Source organism: Diaporthe batatas (genome assembly GCF_019321695.1).
Source record: "Diaporthe batatas strain CRI 302-4 chromosome Unknown Contig00002, whole genome shotgun sequence".
Taxonomy (NCBI): domain Eukaryota; kingdom Fungi; phylum Ascomycota; class Sordariomycetes; order Diaporthales; family Diaporthaceae; genus Diaporthe; species Diaporthe batatas.
The window spans coordinates 138,029-151,184 of NW_025408549.1; the positions used below are offsets into that span (position 1 = coordinate 138,029).

A 13,156-nucleotide genomic window follows, 5' to 3' on the forward strand; every position below is an offset into this window, starting at 1 on the left:
ATGGGAAGTCTGCTGGGCGTGATCCAAGAGCTGGATTCCATTTTGCGCGGTAGCTTCGAGTTCTGCACTTCTGCACTGCCGCACTTGAGCAGTTAACCACTCCTGAAGTCTACCCGCCAGGACAGTCACCTCCCAGTACTCACCATGAAGCTCTTGTCGGCCCTCTTCGGTGCCAGCCTGCTGGCCGCCGCTGCAAACAGCTCGCCTATGAGTTTTGACGAGTTGATGACGCCCGCCGCGCCACTCAAGCGCGCTGCCCAGGCCATCACACAGGTGACCAACTTCGGCGCCAATACGTCTGGGACCAAAATGTACATCTACGTGCCGTCTAAGCTTGCGGCGAACCCACCAATCATCGTTGCGATCCACTACTGTACTGGTACCGCACAGGCTTATTACAATGGTTCGCCGTACGCCCAACTAGCCGACCAGAAGGGGTTCATCGTCATCTACCCCGAAAGTCCGTACAGCGGGACGTGTTGGGATGTCAGCAGCCGCGCAGCACTGACGCACAACGGAGGCGGCGACAGCAACAGCATCGCGAACATGGTGACTTATGCACTGAAGCAGTACAACGGTGACGCGAGCAAGGTGTTCGTCACTGGGAGCTCGTCGGGCGCCATGATGACGGTAAGGTTTCTGGGGGAAGAGTCATGGCGGTCAACCGTTGTGAAAGAGGCGACGAACGGCGCTGAGCTCATGCTGACCTGGTGGTTCTCCAGAATGTGATGGCGGCCACATACCCGGAGTTGTTCGCCGCGGGAATACCCTACTCTGGAACCCCGGCCGGGTGTTTCTATAGTCAGTCTGGCGGCGTTGATGCTTGGAACAGTTCTTGTGCAAGTGGTCAAATTCACAGTACTCCGCAGATTTGGGCAGGGGTAAGAAATGCGTTGAAGCCATTGCCAGATGTCCTGGGTTCGAATGCTGACCCATTGCAGATGGTGAAAGACATGTACCCGGGTTTTGCTGGTAGCTATCCCAAGATGCAGGTGTACCATGGCAGTGCTGACAGCACACTGGCACCATCCAACTATAACGAGACCATCAAGCAGTGGGCTGGTGTCTTTGGATTTGACTATACCAAGCCAGATACGACGGCTGCAAACACACCACAGTCCGGCTACACTACGTATAGTTGGGGCAGCCCCGTAAAGCTACAGGGCATCTACGCTATTGGCGTTGGCCACACGGTTCCTATCAGAGGCAGCGATGACATGAAATTCTTCGGGCTGTGATAATAAATCATCAAATAACAGTCCTAAAAGAGCAAGAGGCCTGCTCCTGGTGGATACATACTATAGTACGGAGGTACTAACTACTGGTACCTGGGCAGTCAGGCGCCTAAAGTCAGTGAGGCTGCCAAAGGTTGCTCTGGTTTTGAATTGGGCAGATTCTTTGAAGATTGGAATTTGGAAGTCGCACATCACCCAGCCCTTGAATGGAAAGACAATCACACTGTTTTGCGATCACCGATTTTGCCTGAACGCTCAGCAACAACGTGGCTTCCGTTAACAAAGTCATCAAGCCCATTTGTTCCCTGCCCTGGGCATGTCGTACACCGCCGATTACGCACAAAATTATTTGATGAGGCGATAAAGAAGGCGGGAATGGGGTTCTCGGCCGGGGCAAATTATCATCGCAACACATACATAATATACATAGGACTAGAAGTGAAGCAAGCGCTGAATGACCAATCAGTGCTTTCAGAGGGGCACGGAGACACCTGCATATATGGCCTGGCCCAGACTGTCCTTGGAGCAGACTTTTGTGCTTCGGACCTATAGCTGGGTAGCATATCGTATTTTGAACCATGTATTGACACCGTATGCTTTTAAAGCGCAGGGTCTTGAGCGTTTACTATCGTATAAAGGCGCCATGTCTGTCCTCGGACGTATGCGGAATAAAAGCGAAACCAGATAGCTGGGTAGAGCAAGAGATTGTGAGGAATGGTCAAAAAGCCCCGGGGCGGGTCAAAGCCTTCTCATATCGCCGGGTCCAGGATTGCCGTCGGGCAGTCTGGGGAGAGCACTTCAATTGAGGAAACGAGAGGTCCTCAGGGCCAAATCAACCGGTAGCATCTCCGCGATTGAGCGACGGGGTCGGGCTGCGTGACAGCTGAGCATGAGGAGGAGGGGGACGACAAGGATTGGCCAACAAGCTTTATCAACCTATACAAGCTTTTGGCCAAGACAGACCCGCAGAGAAAGCTGACATTGTGGGCGCCTTGCCGCGAGAGTGAATTTTCCGTCATGTTCTAGTGCAATCGTCCAGCATGCCCACCACGCAATGATAAAATTGGGACGTGTCGATAGGTGCAGTCGGCTCATGATAAAAAGGCCCGCTTCCATTGGCTCTGAAGGGGAAGGATCTGTGGATCCGGCAGATTTCCCTACTGGATGTGGAAGCTTGATAGTGACCCCTGTGCCGAAACGGCCGGATCCCGAAGGGCACGTTCGTGGTGGATGCATTGAAGCTGACGCAGTGGCCAATGTGTAGTCGGCACATGAAGAAGGTACCTAAGAATGACTTGGGGGGATATCTTTGTGGCTAGACTGCTGGTCCGACAAGTGGACGAGCAATGCAGATCTCAAGGTAGTAGTAGTGCTGATAAATATTGCACGACGTGGTGAGACGTTCTTTTCCTCCCACCCGTCTTTCCTAGGTACCATTTCCCCACGCCAAGCTGCGCCATCGCCTACTGACAACTTGGCGGTCGGGTGCTCCCAACAATACTACTACACCTATGGATCCCAAGAAGGCCGGCAGCGAGGGCGAAAAGCCGCTTCCGCCAGTGGTCAAGACCGTATCCGGGAAGGGAAACCAAAGCCCCCATGATGGCTTAGGGTCAGATATCGTCAATGGCCATCTCATCGAGCTTGAGGTTGACTTGTCTCGGGTCATCGGCGAGGACGATGTCGAAGGCGACTGGGATGCTGATACGAGTCCCTTCCCAGCCGTCCGTGCTGTCGTCCCCGAGACAGATGACCCTTCAATGCCCGTCAATACATTGAGGGCTTGGTTTCTCGGCATCGTGAGTATCTCTGGGCTGTTGTCAGATCGTCATTAGCGTTCGCCGGAGCCGAAATTATGACTAACCTAACCGTAGGTCTTCGTTTTCCTCGGCGCTGGCGTCAACCAGTTCTTTGGTCTGCGCTATCCAGGCGTCCATATTGTGTCGCTGGTCGCAGAATTGATTGCATACCCAATGGGAGTCTTCCTCGCCCGCCTGCTGCCTATTAGTCGCTTGAACCCGGACAGACACTTCAACATCAAGGAGCATGCCCTTGTCACTATCATGTCCAATGTGTCTTTCGGCTTTGGATCAGCCGATGCCACTAATATCATACAGGCCGCTAAACTATACGGGTTTTCATTGCAGACTGGCTTCAGTGTACTTGTTGTGCTGTGCTGTCAGCTGCTGGGCTACGGCGTTGCGGGATTGAGTGCCAGGTGGCTGGTTGAGCCGGTAAGTCCACTCAATACCTAGGTAGCCTCCATTCCAAACATGAAAGCAAGAAAGACAACAATGAAATTCAAAATGCCGTTCTGAGTTGCCTGAACTCGCCTGCTTGAAACACTTGAGGATGTGTGACTAACGGCGGATAGGCGAGCATGATCTGGCCGGGTGTGCTGAGTAACGTGGCTTTACTGACCTCGCTGCACTCGAGAGCCAACGCAATAGCCGACGGCTGGAAGATGTCACGTATTCGGTTCTTTCTAGTCGTAGGAGGCTGTGCGTTTCTTTGGTATTGGCTTCCTGGCCTGATGTGGACAGGTCTCTCTTACTTTACCTTTATCTGCTGGGCAGCCCCCAAAAACGTCGTTGTCAATCAGGTCTTTGGAATGGTCACAGGAATGGGCCTCTTCCCTTTGACACTAGATTGGTCCATGGTCGCCTGTAAGCATCACTTTTCAGCTTTCACGGATCCTCGTCTTTCATGTGCTGCTGGAATGATCTGGAATACAGCACTTTGGGATCCGTGGCAGGACTAACTTCATCAAAAGACAACACCAATCCTTTGCTGAGCCCCCACTGGGCTGCAGCAAATGTCTTCTTCGGCTTCGCCCTGTTCTTTTGGATCATCACCCCAGCGCTTTACTACACAAACACGTGGTTCACCGCGCACCTGCCTTTCTGCACCGCAGATGTCTACGATCGCTTCGGACAGGTATATGACTCCTGTGAGTGCATTCATACACTCCGAATACCATATGAAATACTGACTCTCAACGTTGATGATAAACAGCGAAGGTGATCACTGGCCAACTTTTCGACGAGACTAAGTACAGGGACTACTCACCTCCTTATCTCCCAGCTACATTTGCCTTTGTGTACGGACTGTCTTTTGCTTCCATCACGTCGGTCCTGTCACACGTTTACTTCTTCCACTGGGATGAGATCATACACGCCCTGCGGGGTTCAACAAAGCTTGATATTCACTCAAGGATGATGAAGGCATACAAGAGAGTCCCATTCTGGTGGTTTCTTTCCATTATTGTCATTGTCCTGTGAGTTGGTTACCTTCCAAAACTTTGTGGTCCCGTCATTAATGGTTGTACAGCGCTATGTCTATTGCCATGACCGAGGTCTACCATACTGGTCTTCCTGTTTATGGTATTTTTCTCGCCTTCGTCATACCAGTGGTCTACATGATACCATGTGGAATGATCCAAGGTGTGACAAACGTGGATGCCAATCAGGTCAATGTCTTGTCAGAGTTCATTGGTGGCTACCTGTTCCAAGGAAAGCCGATAGCCAACATCTTGTTCAAGATACTCTCCACAGACGTTGTCGGCCAGGGCCTTTACTTCGCATCAGACATGAAACTTGCTCATTACCTCAAAATCCCCCTGCGGACACTGTTTTTTGCACAGGGAATCGCCACCATTCTGGGTGCATTGACCCAAGTCGGTGTTACCTTGTGGATGTTGGGAAATGTCGAGGGTATCTGCACTTCAGACCAGCCCAACGGCTTTACTTGCCCTAACGGCCTTACGGTCTACTCATCGTCAATAATCTGGGGGCTCATCGGACCAGGCCGCCTATAGTAAGCAGCTTCTAAACACAATCTTTACCCCTTGAAAATGAACATACCCCTGCTTCAGGTAAACATAACAGAGACTTCACGGGCTTCAGATTTTATGACAGGCTATAGCCATCCTATAGCCTACTTACCACCACATTCATATTAAGCTATTTACTTCTATGGGTATTTGATGACTAACTCTTAAAAGCTCTGTCGGCAAAATTTATAGTGGTCTATTACATTTCTTCTGGATTGGCCTCGTTTTGCCCCCAATCACATATTACATTTTTAAGAAGACGAAATCTGAGTTTGTCCGCAAGATCAATTGGCCGCTGATCTTTGTAGGAACATATAATGTGCCACCGGCAACGGGGGTGAATTTCAGCTCATGGTACCTTGTGAACCTTATCTTCAACAAGATCCTGTTTACCCGCTTCAGGGCTTGGTGGACCAAAGTAAGTTAAGCTCACCTAGCCTTACAACGGAACAAAAAACACCCGTTTTATGGTCATCTTTAACTGACTAAATGATTTTCGGTAGTACAATTATGTTCTTGCCGCTGCGTTAGACACAGGGCTCGCGATCTCGGGAATCGTTATATTCTTCGCTAGTGAGTCGTGTCGGATAGCCCTGACTCTTTCTTAGTACCTCGAACTGAAGCGTTTGGGTGTGGTTGATAAAAATGCCCTATTCGATGTGCGATCGTACAAAAGGCCCCTGGCCTTGATTTTTCCACATTTACGTGTTTTCACTTATGTGGCTTTGGATGTGATGACTAACAGTGCCTCAGTAACATACGGACCAAACCTCCAATTTCCTGACTGGTGGGGCAACACTGTCTGGCAGAATACGGCGGATGGTCTCGGCACACCGTGGCTTCAAATGCCATCAATTGGGTACTTTGGCGGTGCGAATGGTACCTGGGTGTGACCACAGGTTTTCAGACGTATACGGGAAGTTTACATAGACAGATGTTGGCTAGCCGCCAGAGCTTCAAGGGCCCACGCAGGCTTTTGAATCCAGCGTTCCTGAGCAGGTGGAACCGGAGCTGGACGGTGGTGATTAGGTAACTTTCAGAATCAGGCACTGCGCATGATGTGTGTGAATGCCCTCCATCCACCCATCTGCCTACGCAGATGTTTGCAGACTGTCCTCGCTACTATTTGTTTTCTAAGATCAAAGGCTTCAGCCAGAATGTATTTTCTCTTTCTGGTTTGCCTTCTATTCCGTAGACGTCTGCGGACATGCACGTCCATACCTATACAATTGTATTTTTTAAACGCTGGTCTTGAGCGTTTACCACTGTATGAGGGCGTCCCATACGTTTTGTATGCATGTGGATGAGAAACGAAACCACCTCCTGGTCTCACTCAGTATGTCTAATCCCTTTGGACTCTGGACCGGCCAAGTCCGACTAACCGCTGAGCTGAGATACAATCTAAGTGGTTTCGTTTCTAATCCCAATAATCTGAAGACTACAGTAAAGGCCTCATGTCCGAGTGCGTTTCACCGCTTCGATATTCCCTTCCTGCTCGTGCCCTTCATCTGTCCTCACACATTGTACTGAGGATGTTAAGAAATCATGCTAAGGGAAACATCGGTATTGGCTCAGATCATACCAAACATCGTGATTGTCAACTCATAGTCACATCGGCAAGGTTGGCAAGTAGTAGAACTGCTCAGTGAAGTCAACGTATCCTGGTGGGTCCCAAGGTCTAAAATAAATTAAAGGAGACCAGATATTCACACACCCATTTTCAGATGCCGCACACCCTTTAATACCGAGCATGTAGCCTATACGTTAAAAGATAAGTTCTTCTCTAAAAATGCCGGTAGGGTAAAGGGAGTAAGCCTTGGAGCGTAGTATATAGTATAAGTAGGGCCAGTAGGCACAATGTAAGCCTATAGGATTAAACTACCGTCTTCATTTTGCTTAAAAATAACGAAGACTTCTTCCTTACAGTTATAAAGACTTTTAGATAGTCTGATCGAGTTGGTTAGAGAGCGTAGAAGGTAAGCGGTATCAGAAAAAAGGGGCGCGGATATCCGGTCTCAATTAAAAAGGAGAAGCTTTGATTGAGCAAACCTTCTACCCTGTCAACACTGTTCCGAATGGACCGGGGGTGACGCGTCCATATTTCCTCAACTAACAGCAGTCTGAGGCCTTCCCCGCGAACAAGCAAATCATGGAGTCAGTGCATTGTTTCCATCGGGCTTAATGACTGGACAACTATGCATGCAGATGCTGTCACCTACCATCACGGGAGTGACAACTGGAAGTGTGACGGATTGAAATGTGATCTGCGTCTAGACCACAAAGGACCCTGTTTACTGGGGCTTCTTACGTAACTGGCCTTCAGGAGATTCATATTCTTGAAACGCGGGAATATTTCCCTGATTGCGTTTAATAAGCTCCAAAAGTTTCTGAAATACAGTTCGTCCGGTCTTTTAGAGTGTCCCGCAGTCCCCGTAGGGCTCGGCATTCAGGGGCCGGAACCAAGGGTGTGTAGCTCAAGGGGGGCCCACAAAAGCTCGAGGCTGTCCTACGGCTCTACAATATATATATATATATATATATATTCGACATTCGGAAAGCAATGAGTAGATGCTCATTTCATCCAACCCACCTCAAAAGCCTCCTCCGGCCAGGCTCCATCCACTCGTTTACCCATCAGTCCTGGTGACCCGACAACAACCACAAACCACAATGCAGATCTCTATTCAGACCGTTCTCGCAGCCGCGCTGCTTGCGCCCAGCGCCAGCTGTGCACCTTTCGATTGGAGCTCCTGGGGCTCCTGGGGCCAATACACGTCCGCAACTCCATCAACGCCTGCTTCCGCCGCCGCGGCCGCCGCGACACCGTCGACTTCTACCTCCAACTCCTCGCTGTCTTCTGATGCCCAGAAGGCGCTTGACGCACACAATTCGGCGCGTAGCGACGTTGGCACTGCAGCGCTCGTGTGGGATGACACCCTCGCTTCAAACGCCCAGGAGTATGGCGAGACGCTGGCCTCTCAATACGGTAGTACAGGCACGCTCGAGCACTCTCAGGTTTCGGACCAGGGCGAAAACCTGTACTGGCAGGGAGGCAGCGGCGATGATATCCCAATGACTAACGCCGCAAACATGTGGATTGGCGAGAAGTCACAATACAACGGAGAGGTCATCACAGCGAGCAACTACATGAACTTTGGTCACTACAGTAAGCACTATCTGAGATCAACCTAGACAAGCAACGCAGACACAGCTCGCTAATCAATACCCGTGAAACAGCCCAAGCGGTCTGGAAGGATACCTCCAAGGTGGGCATTGCTGCTGTGTCTGACGGTGCTGGAGGCTTCTATGTTGTCGCTCGTTATCAGGAGCCTGGGAACATGATCGGCGAGGCGGCATACTAAATAAGGAGCATATTTCAGCCAGTCAAAGCTGCAATAGCGTCGATCTCACGGATATAATGTCCCTGAGGGTTAAAGCGCGATTGTTCACTTCTTGTTCACTACCATTTTCAGAGGATATAAATATCTGGCATGCACATTAGACATTTGTTCGACGTTGGCCTATTTCGCAACTATTATGGTCAGAGCCCGTAAGCAAGTAAGAAGGCTGTCCTGTGGGAAAGTGCTACTACACAAGTATAAGCTTGTGGTTTTGCTGCTAAATAAACATTTCCTCTTGGTTTGACTGCCCAGGTGGGTTGGTTTAAGAATGAAGAAGAAAAGCCTGACTAGCTGCGATGGTCCTTGGAATGCATGCCAACGTCATGTTTCCCCACAAGTCAAATTTGGAATAGATAATTTCGATCTGCTCAAAGCTGGAGCCCAAAACGGTTGTAACACGCCGAAATCCAACATGGCGGGTAAACACTTGGGCCAAGGGGAGAGCCGCAGATCGTGACCTGGGTTGGGCGCGGGGATGTCTACAGGTCAGAATCCAGGGCCTTGTTGTTCCTCCAAAAGCCTGACTCCGTCTTGAAATGGCCGATGCTTATTTTTGGCTCGTTAACGGAGCAATGTGGCCTGTGTCGGCCAACCACTACGCTGTGCCGCCGCTCCCTTTGGGGGTGGCTGGGGCCCGTTTCAACTACGGCTAACACGGGACGGTGTTCATGGTTCGCGCTAACCTGGCTATTCTGGGCATCAGAAAATAGCAACCAACGTCTGGCGCAGTTGATAAAATAGCTTTAGAGGACACGGAAGAGATTTCTTTTCTGCTCAGTCCCATTTCCAATGAGTTGAAGCACGCCGGTGTATTCCTTTCTAGTTTGCAAGCTCTGGCGTAGATTTTCCTGTTCCGCACACGCTGGTAACGCACCTTGTTCATCAGTGCTGGGTTGCTTTAGATACATCTAGTTACTTGCATACTGCAACCACGATGGTTTACTTCCACGATGACAGCAGCACCGCTAGCCTCCTCCACAAATCTGCGGTATCGATCACCGAGGACGGCGTCACATCAGTCTATGATGAAACAAGACAAATGACGAGTGGAATTATAACTGCTCAATGCGGTATGCTTGAGCACTGTGAGTGCTATAGCATATCTTGCCAGAACCGCAAGATGTAAATTTTTACGGGCTATCCCTCTCGGTAACATTTCACACTCGCTAACCCAACATCATCAGACAACTTCCAGCTACCACACAGACTATATTTGAGTCCTGGACTCTGACGTACCATCAGCCCACGACGCACGTCAGCTCACAGCTTAAGAAGTTCTGCATTTTTCGTTGTTTCCTGAAGAAGGATACATCCATACCAGGTCGAGTCATTTCCCTCGAGCAAAAAACACAATTTGGCCAGAACGAGCTCGCCGAGGTAGTGTCTTGTCTTCGAGATCGGCACAAGCCAAAACTCTTTAGTTCAAGGAGTTATGAGAAAGATGTCGAAACTCGACTGAGAAAGATTGACTGGTCGGTCCAGGACGAGCTTGATAAGCTCATTAGGGACCGCACTGGGAACCCCAGCAACTCATTTCGACGGAGGCAGTACAAGCTTGTCGTTCTCTTAGAAGTACTCAGCAGTGAGATGACCGATGCGGGGGCTGGAACGCAGTGCAATAAGGCGTGGTGTAAACCCATAAGAAAGCTGAAGCGCATCAAAGTGCCACTCGTGGAGTACCGTGTAATCCTTCGAGGAAACGAGGTTTAAGCAGTGACGCTGGCTGGGGCATTTACGACAGATATACCTGGGCCTGGAGGCTGGCTGAAGACGTCGAGCTCCCGAACGCCAGGGAGAAAAGCGGGTACCAAGAGATGTTGAATTGAGCGTCCCTCCTCGTGTTATGACCGCCTGCATGGCCCTGTCAGGCTATTTAATTTTCAATTTTACAATGCCGACACATTTCCCATTGGCATTGGTGGGTAATTGAGGACTCCAAGGCGTCGTAGGGAGGCCCACGGTTGCTGGGGAGTTCAACACGCTAATTCAGTTTCGCCTTGCCTTTCGTCCTATTTTTCTCCCAGGATTGATAGTGGTCATTCAGTGTCTCCTCTAAACTTCGGTAATCGAGCCCCAGCTCGCTGATGCTTCTGGTGTTATCAACGGCGAATTTGACGCCAAGATTGCCGGACATCCATTTTTGTGACAAACCGAACAATGGGCCGACGAGTCTGACCAAAGTTGTTGGGAGCTGGAAATTGGGTACCCACGGTGTACCGTTTCTAAGCTTCTTGAAATGCTTTGAGATTTCCAAGAATGTTGTCGTCTTGGGTGGGCCAACGATATATCGGCCGTAAGCCTCCTTGAGCTCGGCAGCCCGTATATGCGCAGAGGCGACGTCCCGCACATCTACCGGAAGAAACGAGAGATCCGGCACGCCATAGAACATCAAACCTGAGAGCAGCTCGTCCATGAGGAAGAGGGAACCTGATTCCGATGACGGCGTAAGAGTTGGGCCGAGGACGAAAGCGGGACAAATGACCACCAAGTCCCAGCGACTCTGCCCCGATTGCTGTTGCTCTTCAAAGATCTTCCAGGCCTCTTTCTCCGCGAGGACCTTGGAGTAGTGGTATGGGTTGTGCTTGACGGTACTAGTCTCGTTGAAGTAGTCATGGCTCATCACACGCATCTTATCAATAACATCTTTGTAGTCGCCTGCTATTGCGCCCGCTGTTGAATATGTCAGCCATGGTTCCGCTCTGAGCGGCGGGACAAAAGTACACCCACTTGTCGACGTGAAAACCACTCTCTGCACGCTAAGTGTGTCCTCCACAGCCTTGAGGACGTTTCTAGTCCCCTGTAGTGCTGGTTGAACCATCTCTGAATAGCCATCCTTGATCTTTTCGGGCACTTTGAATGGCGACGCAACGTGAAACACGGTGTCGCAACCCCGCATGGCTGCGTGGAAGGAGCCCGGTTGCAAGAGGTCAGCCTCAAAAAGAAGCAGCTTCCCCTCCGGATGGTGTGTCTCTAAATCCTTCAGACAAGAAACCTTGGCGGCGTTCCCTAAACTTCGGACGGTGGCGTGGACGGCATACCCCTGGGCAAGCAGCTGTGAGATTAACTCCAGTGCGACAAATCCACTGCCGCCAGTCACGAGGACTGGGTTGGTTCTTGATGCATTTGGTGTCATGGCGTCATTGGTGCTGAAAGGATTGGACAGAGAAAGACACAACGAGAACAGCTGGGTGACAGCGCGCTAACTTTTATCTAGTACAGAAATTCAGGGCAGCGAAGGATTCTGGACAGGTTCCACAAGATGGAGCCATGGTAAGCACCGACGCGAGCCTATAACAAATAGCTTCTATTAAGGAGCTAAAGCGGCAGGGTGGTATGCCGACCGAGCTCGAGATGCAATGAGCGCGCGTACCTTGCCAAGTTTCGCCAGACCCACATGATAATCACCCTATGTAAAGTAATACAAGATGAGACCGAGTCCCCGTATTGACGACGAAAAAAAGAATGGCCGGCAAGAATCTCCGATCTGAACCAACAAAACGACAAAAAGGAACCAGTCGATCGACTTGGGACTCGAACCCAAAACCTCATCATCGCTTCCAGAATAGGAGTGATACACGCTACCATTGCGCCAGCCGACCAGTCTCACATCAAGCAAGTAGGAGCATGATACGGATCTAGTCTTATAATGTTGAATATAATTAAAACTATTTTACTACTAATAATTTAATAACTTAATAACTTATTATTAATAAAATATAAACTATTATAAAAATAATAAACTATAATAAATTAATAATTATAAATAAATAATAAGAAATAATTATTAAAAATTAAATTTATAATTATATAAAAATAAACTTTTATTTTAAAAAAGTTATTAATATTTAAAATAATTAATATATTTTTAAAAAGTTAAAAATATAAACTTAATTTAAAGTAAATTAAAATTTAAAAGAATATTAAATTTAAATTTGAAAGTTTTAATTTAATTTTATTTATTTAAAAATATTAAATAAGTTTAAAAATTAAATTAAATTAAAAATAAAATAAAGTTATAATAATATAATATAATTAAATAAATAAATAATTATAAAATTATAATTCTAAGTTTTTAAGTTTATATTAAAAGAATATTTATTAATATATATTTATACTTATTTATTATTATTTAAAAATATTATATATATTTTTAAATATATATAAAATAAAACTAAAACTATATATATTTATATTTATATAAGTTATTTAATTAAAAGTTATAAAGTTACTTATAAATAAATTATATAATACCTTTACTCTATTAAACTCTCTAACTTTATTTTAAATAAATATTATTAATACTTTAAGTAGATTAAGATATGTAAGTAGAGATCCTATCTTGCAATTTAGACGCAGCTTCTAACCTTGGGTGTAAACTTGTCAAGTCACCCTTACAATTAAATAATTTAAGCCTCTCAACCATAGACTTGTTGGTACTGAACGAGACTTTTCTCATTTATCTGAAATCCCTTTTGACCTGGACTCATTTACGTATTCGAAGCCCAGGCTGAACCCTACACCAACAATTCCGGCCACTTCCAGACCTGCACATTTTGCAGCATCTCCAATCCCTGGTCCCAATGACCTTCTTGTTAGGACATGGCTGGTTCGTTGCAAGACCTTTGGTACAAGGCAGGGTGTCTTCTTCCAATCGTGATGTGTTGCAGTGGATGCAACGAAAGTAGCAA

The 13,156-nt window shown here is 47.9% G+C and overlaps 4 protein-coding genes across 4 annotated transcripts; 3 read left to right on the top strand and 1 right to left on the bottom strand.

The window, feature by feature from the left end:
- Positions 1–144: 144 nt before the first annotated feature.
- KVR01_001721 (uncharacterized protein) lies at positions 145–1,238 on the top strand (the record flags this gene model as incomplete). The annotated part of the gene is made up of 3 exons (XM_044791052.1): positions 145–630; positions 723–881; positions 942–1,238. 3 exons carry the CDS (start codon positions 145–147, stop codon positions 1,236–1,238), a joined length of 942 nt encoding a protein of 313 aa, XP_044649676.1.
- Positions 1,239–2,746: 1,508 nt separating this feature from the next.
- Positions 2,747–5,960, top strand: KVR01_001496 (uncharacterized protein; the record flags this gene model as incomplete). Its single annotated transcript, XM_044788054.1, has 10 exons — positions 2,747–3,034; positions 3,110–3,469; positions 3,610–3,736; positions 3,779–3,901; positions 4,009–4,185; positions 4,251–4,512; positions 4,566–5,051; positions 5,239–5,485; positions 5,571–5,640; positions 5,821–5,960. 10 exons carry the CDS (start codon positions 2,747–2,749, stop codon positions 5,958–5,960), a joined length of 2,280 nt encoding a protein of 759 aa, XP_044649451.1.
- Positions 5,961–7,737: 1,777 nt separating this feature from the next.
- On the top strand, positions 7,738–8,429 carry KVR01_001678 (uncharacterized protein; the record flags this gene model as incomplete). Its single annotated transcript, XM_044783332.1, has 2 exons — positions 7,738–8,233; positions 8,305–8,429. The coding sequence occupies 2 exons, from the start codon at positions 7,738–7,740 to the stop codon at positions 8,427–8,429; spliced, it is 621 nt and encodes a 206-aa protein (XP_044649633.1).
- Positions 8,430–9,494: 1,065 nt separating this feature from the next.
- On the bottom strand, positions 9,495–11,665 carry KVR01_001592 (uncharacterized protein). Its single transcript, XM_044784250.1, has 2 exons — positions 11,196–11,665; positions 9,495–11,138 (listed from the first exon to the last, which is right to left on the bottom strand). Exons 1-2 carry the CDS (start codon positions 11,599–11,601, stop codon positions 10,450–10,452), a joined length of 1,095 nt encoding a protein of 364 aa, XP_044649547.1. The 5' UTR covers positions 11,602–11,665; the 3' UTR covers positions 9,495–10,449.
- Positions 11,666–13,156: the final 1,491 nt, after the last annotated feature.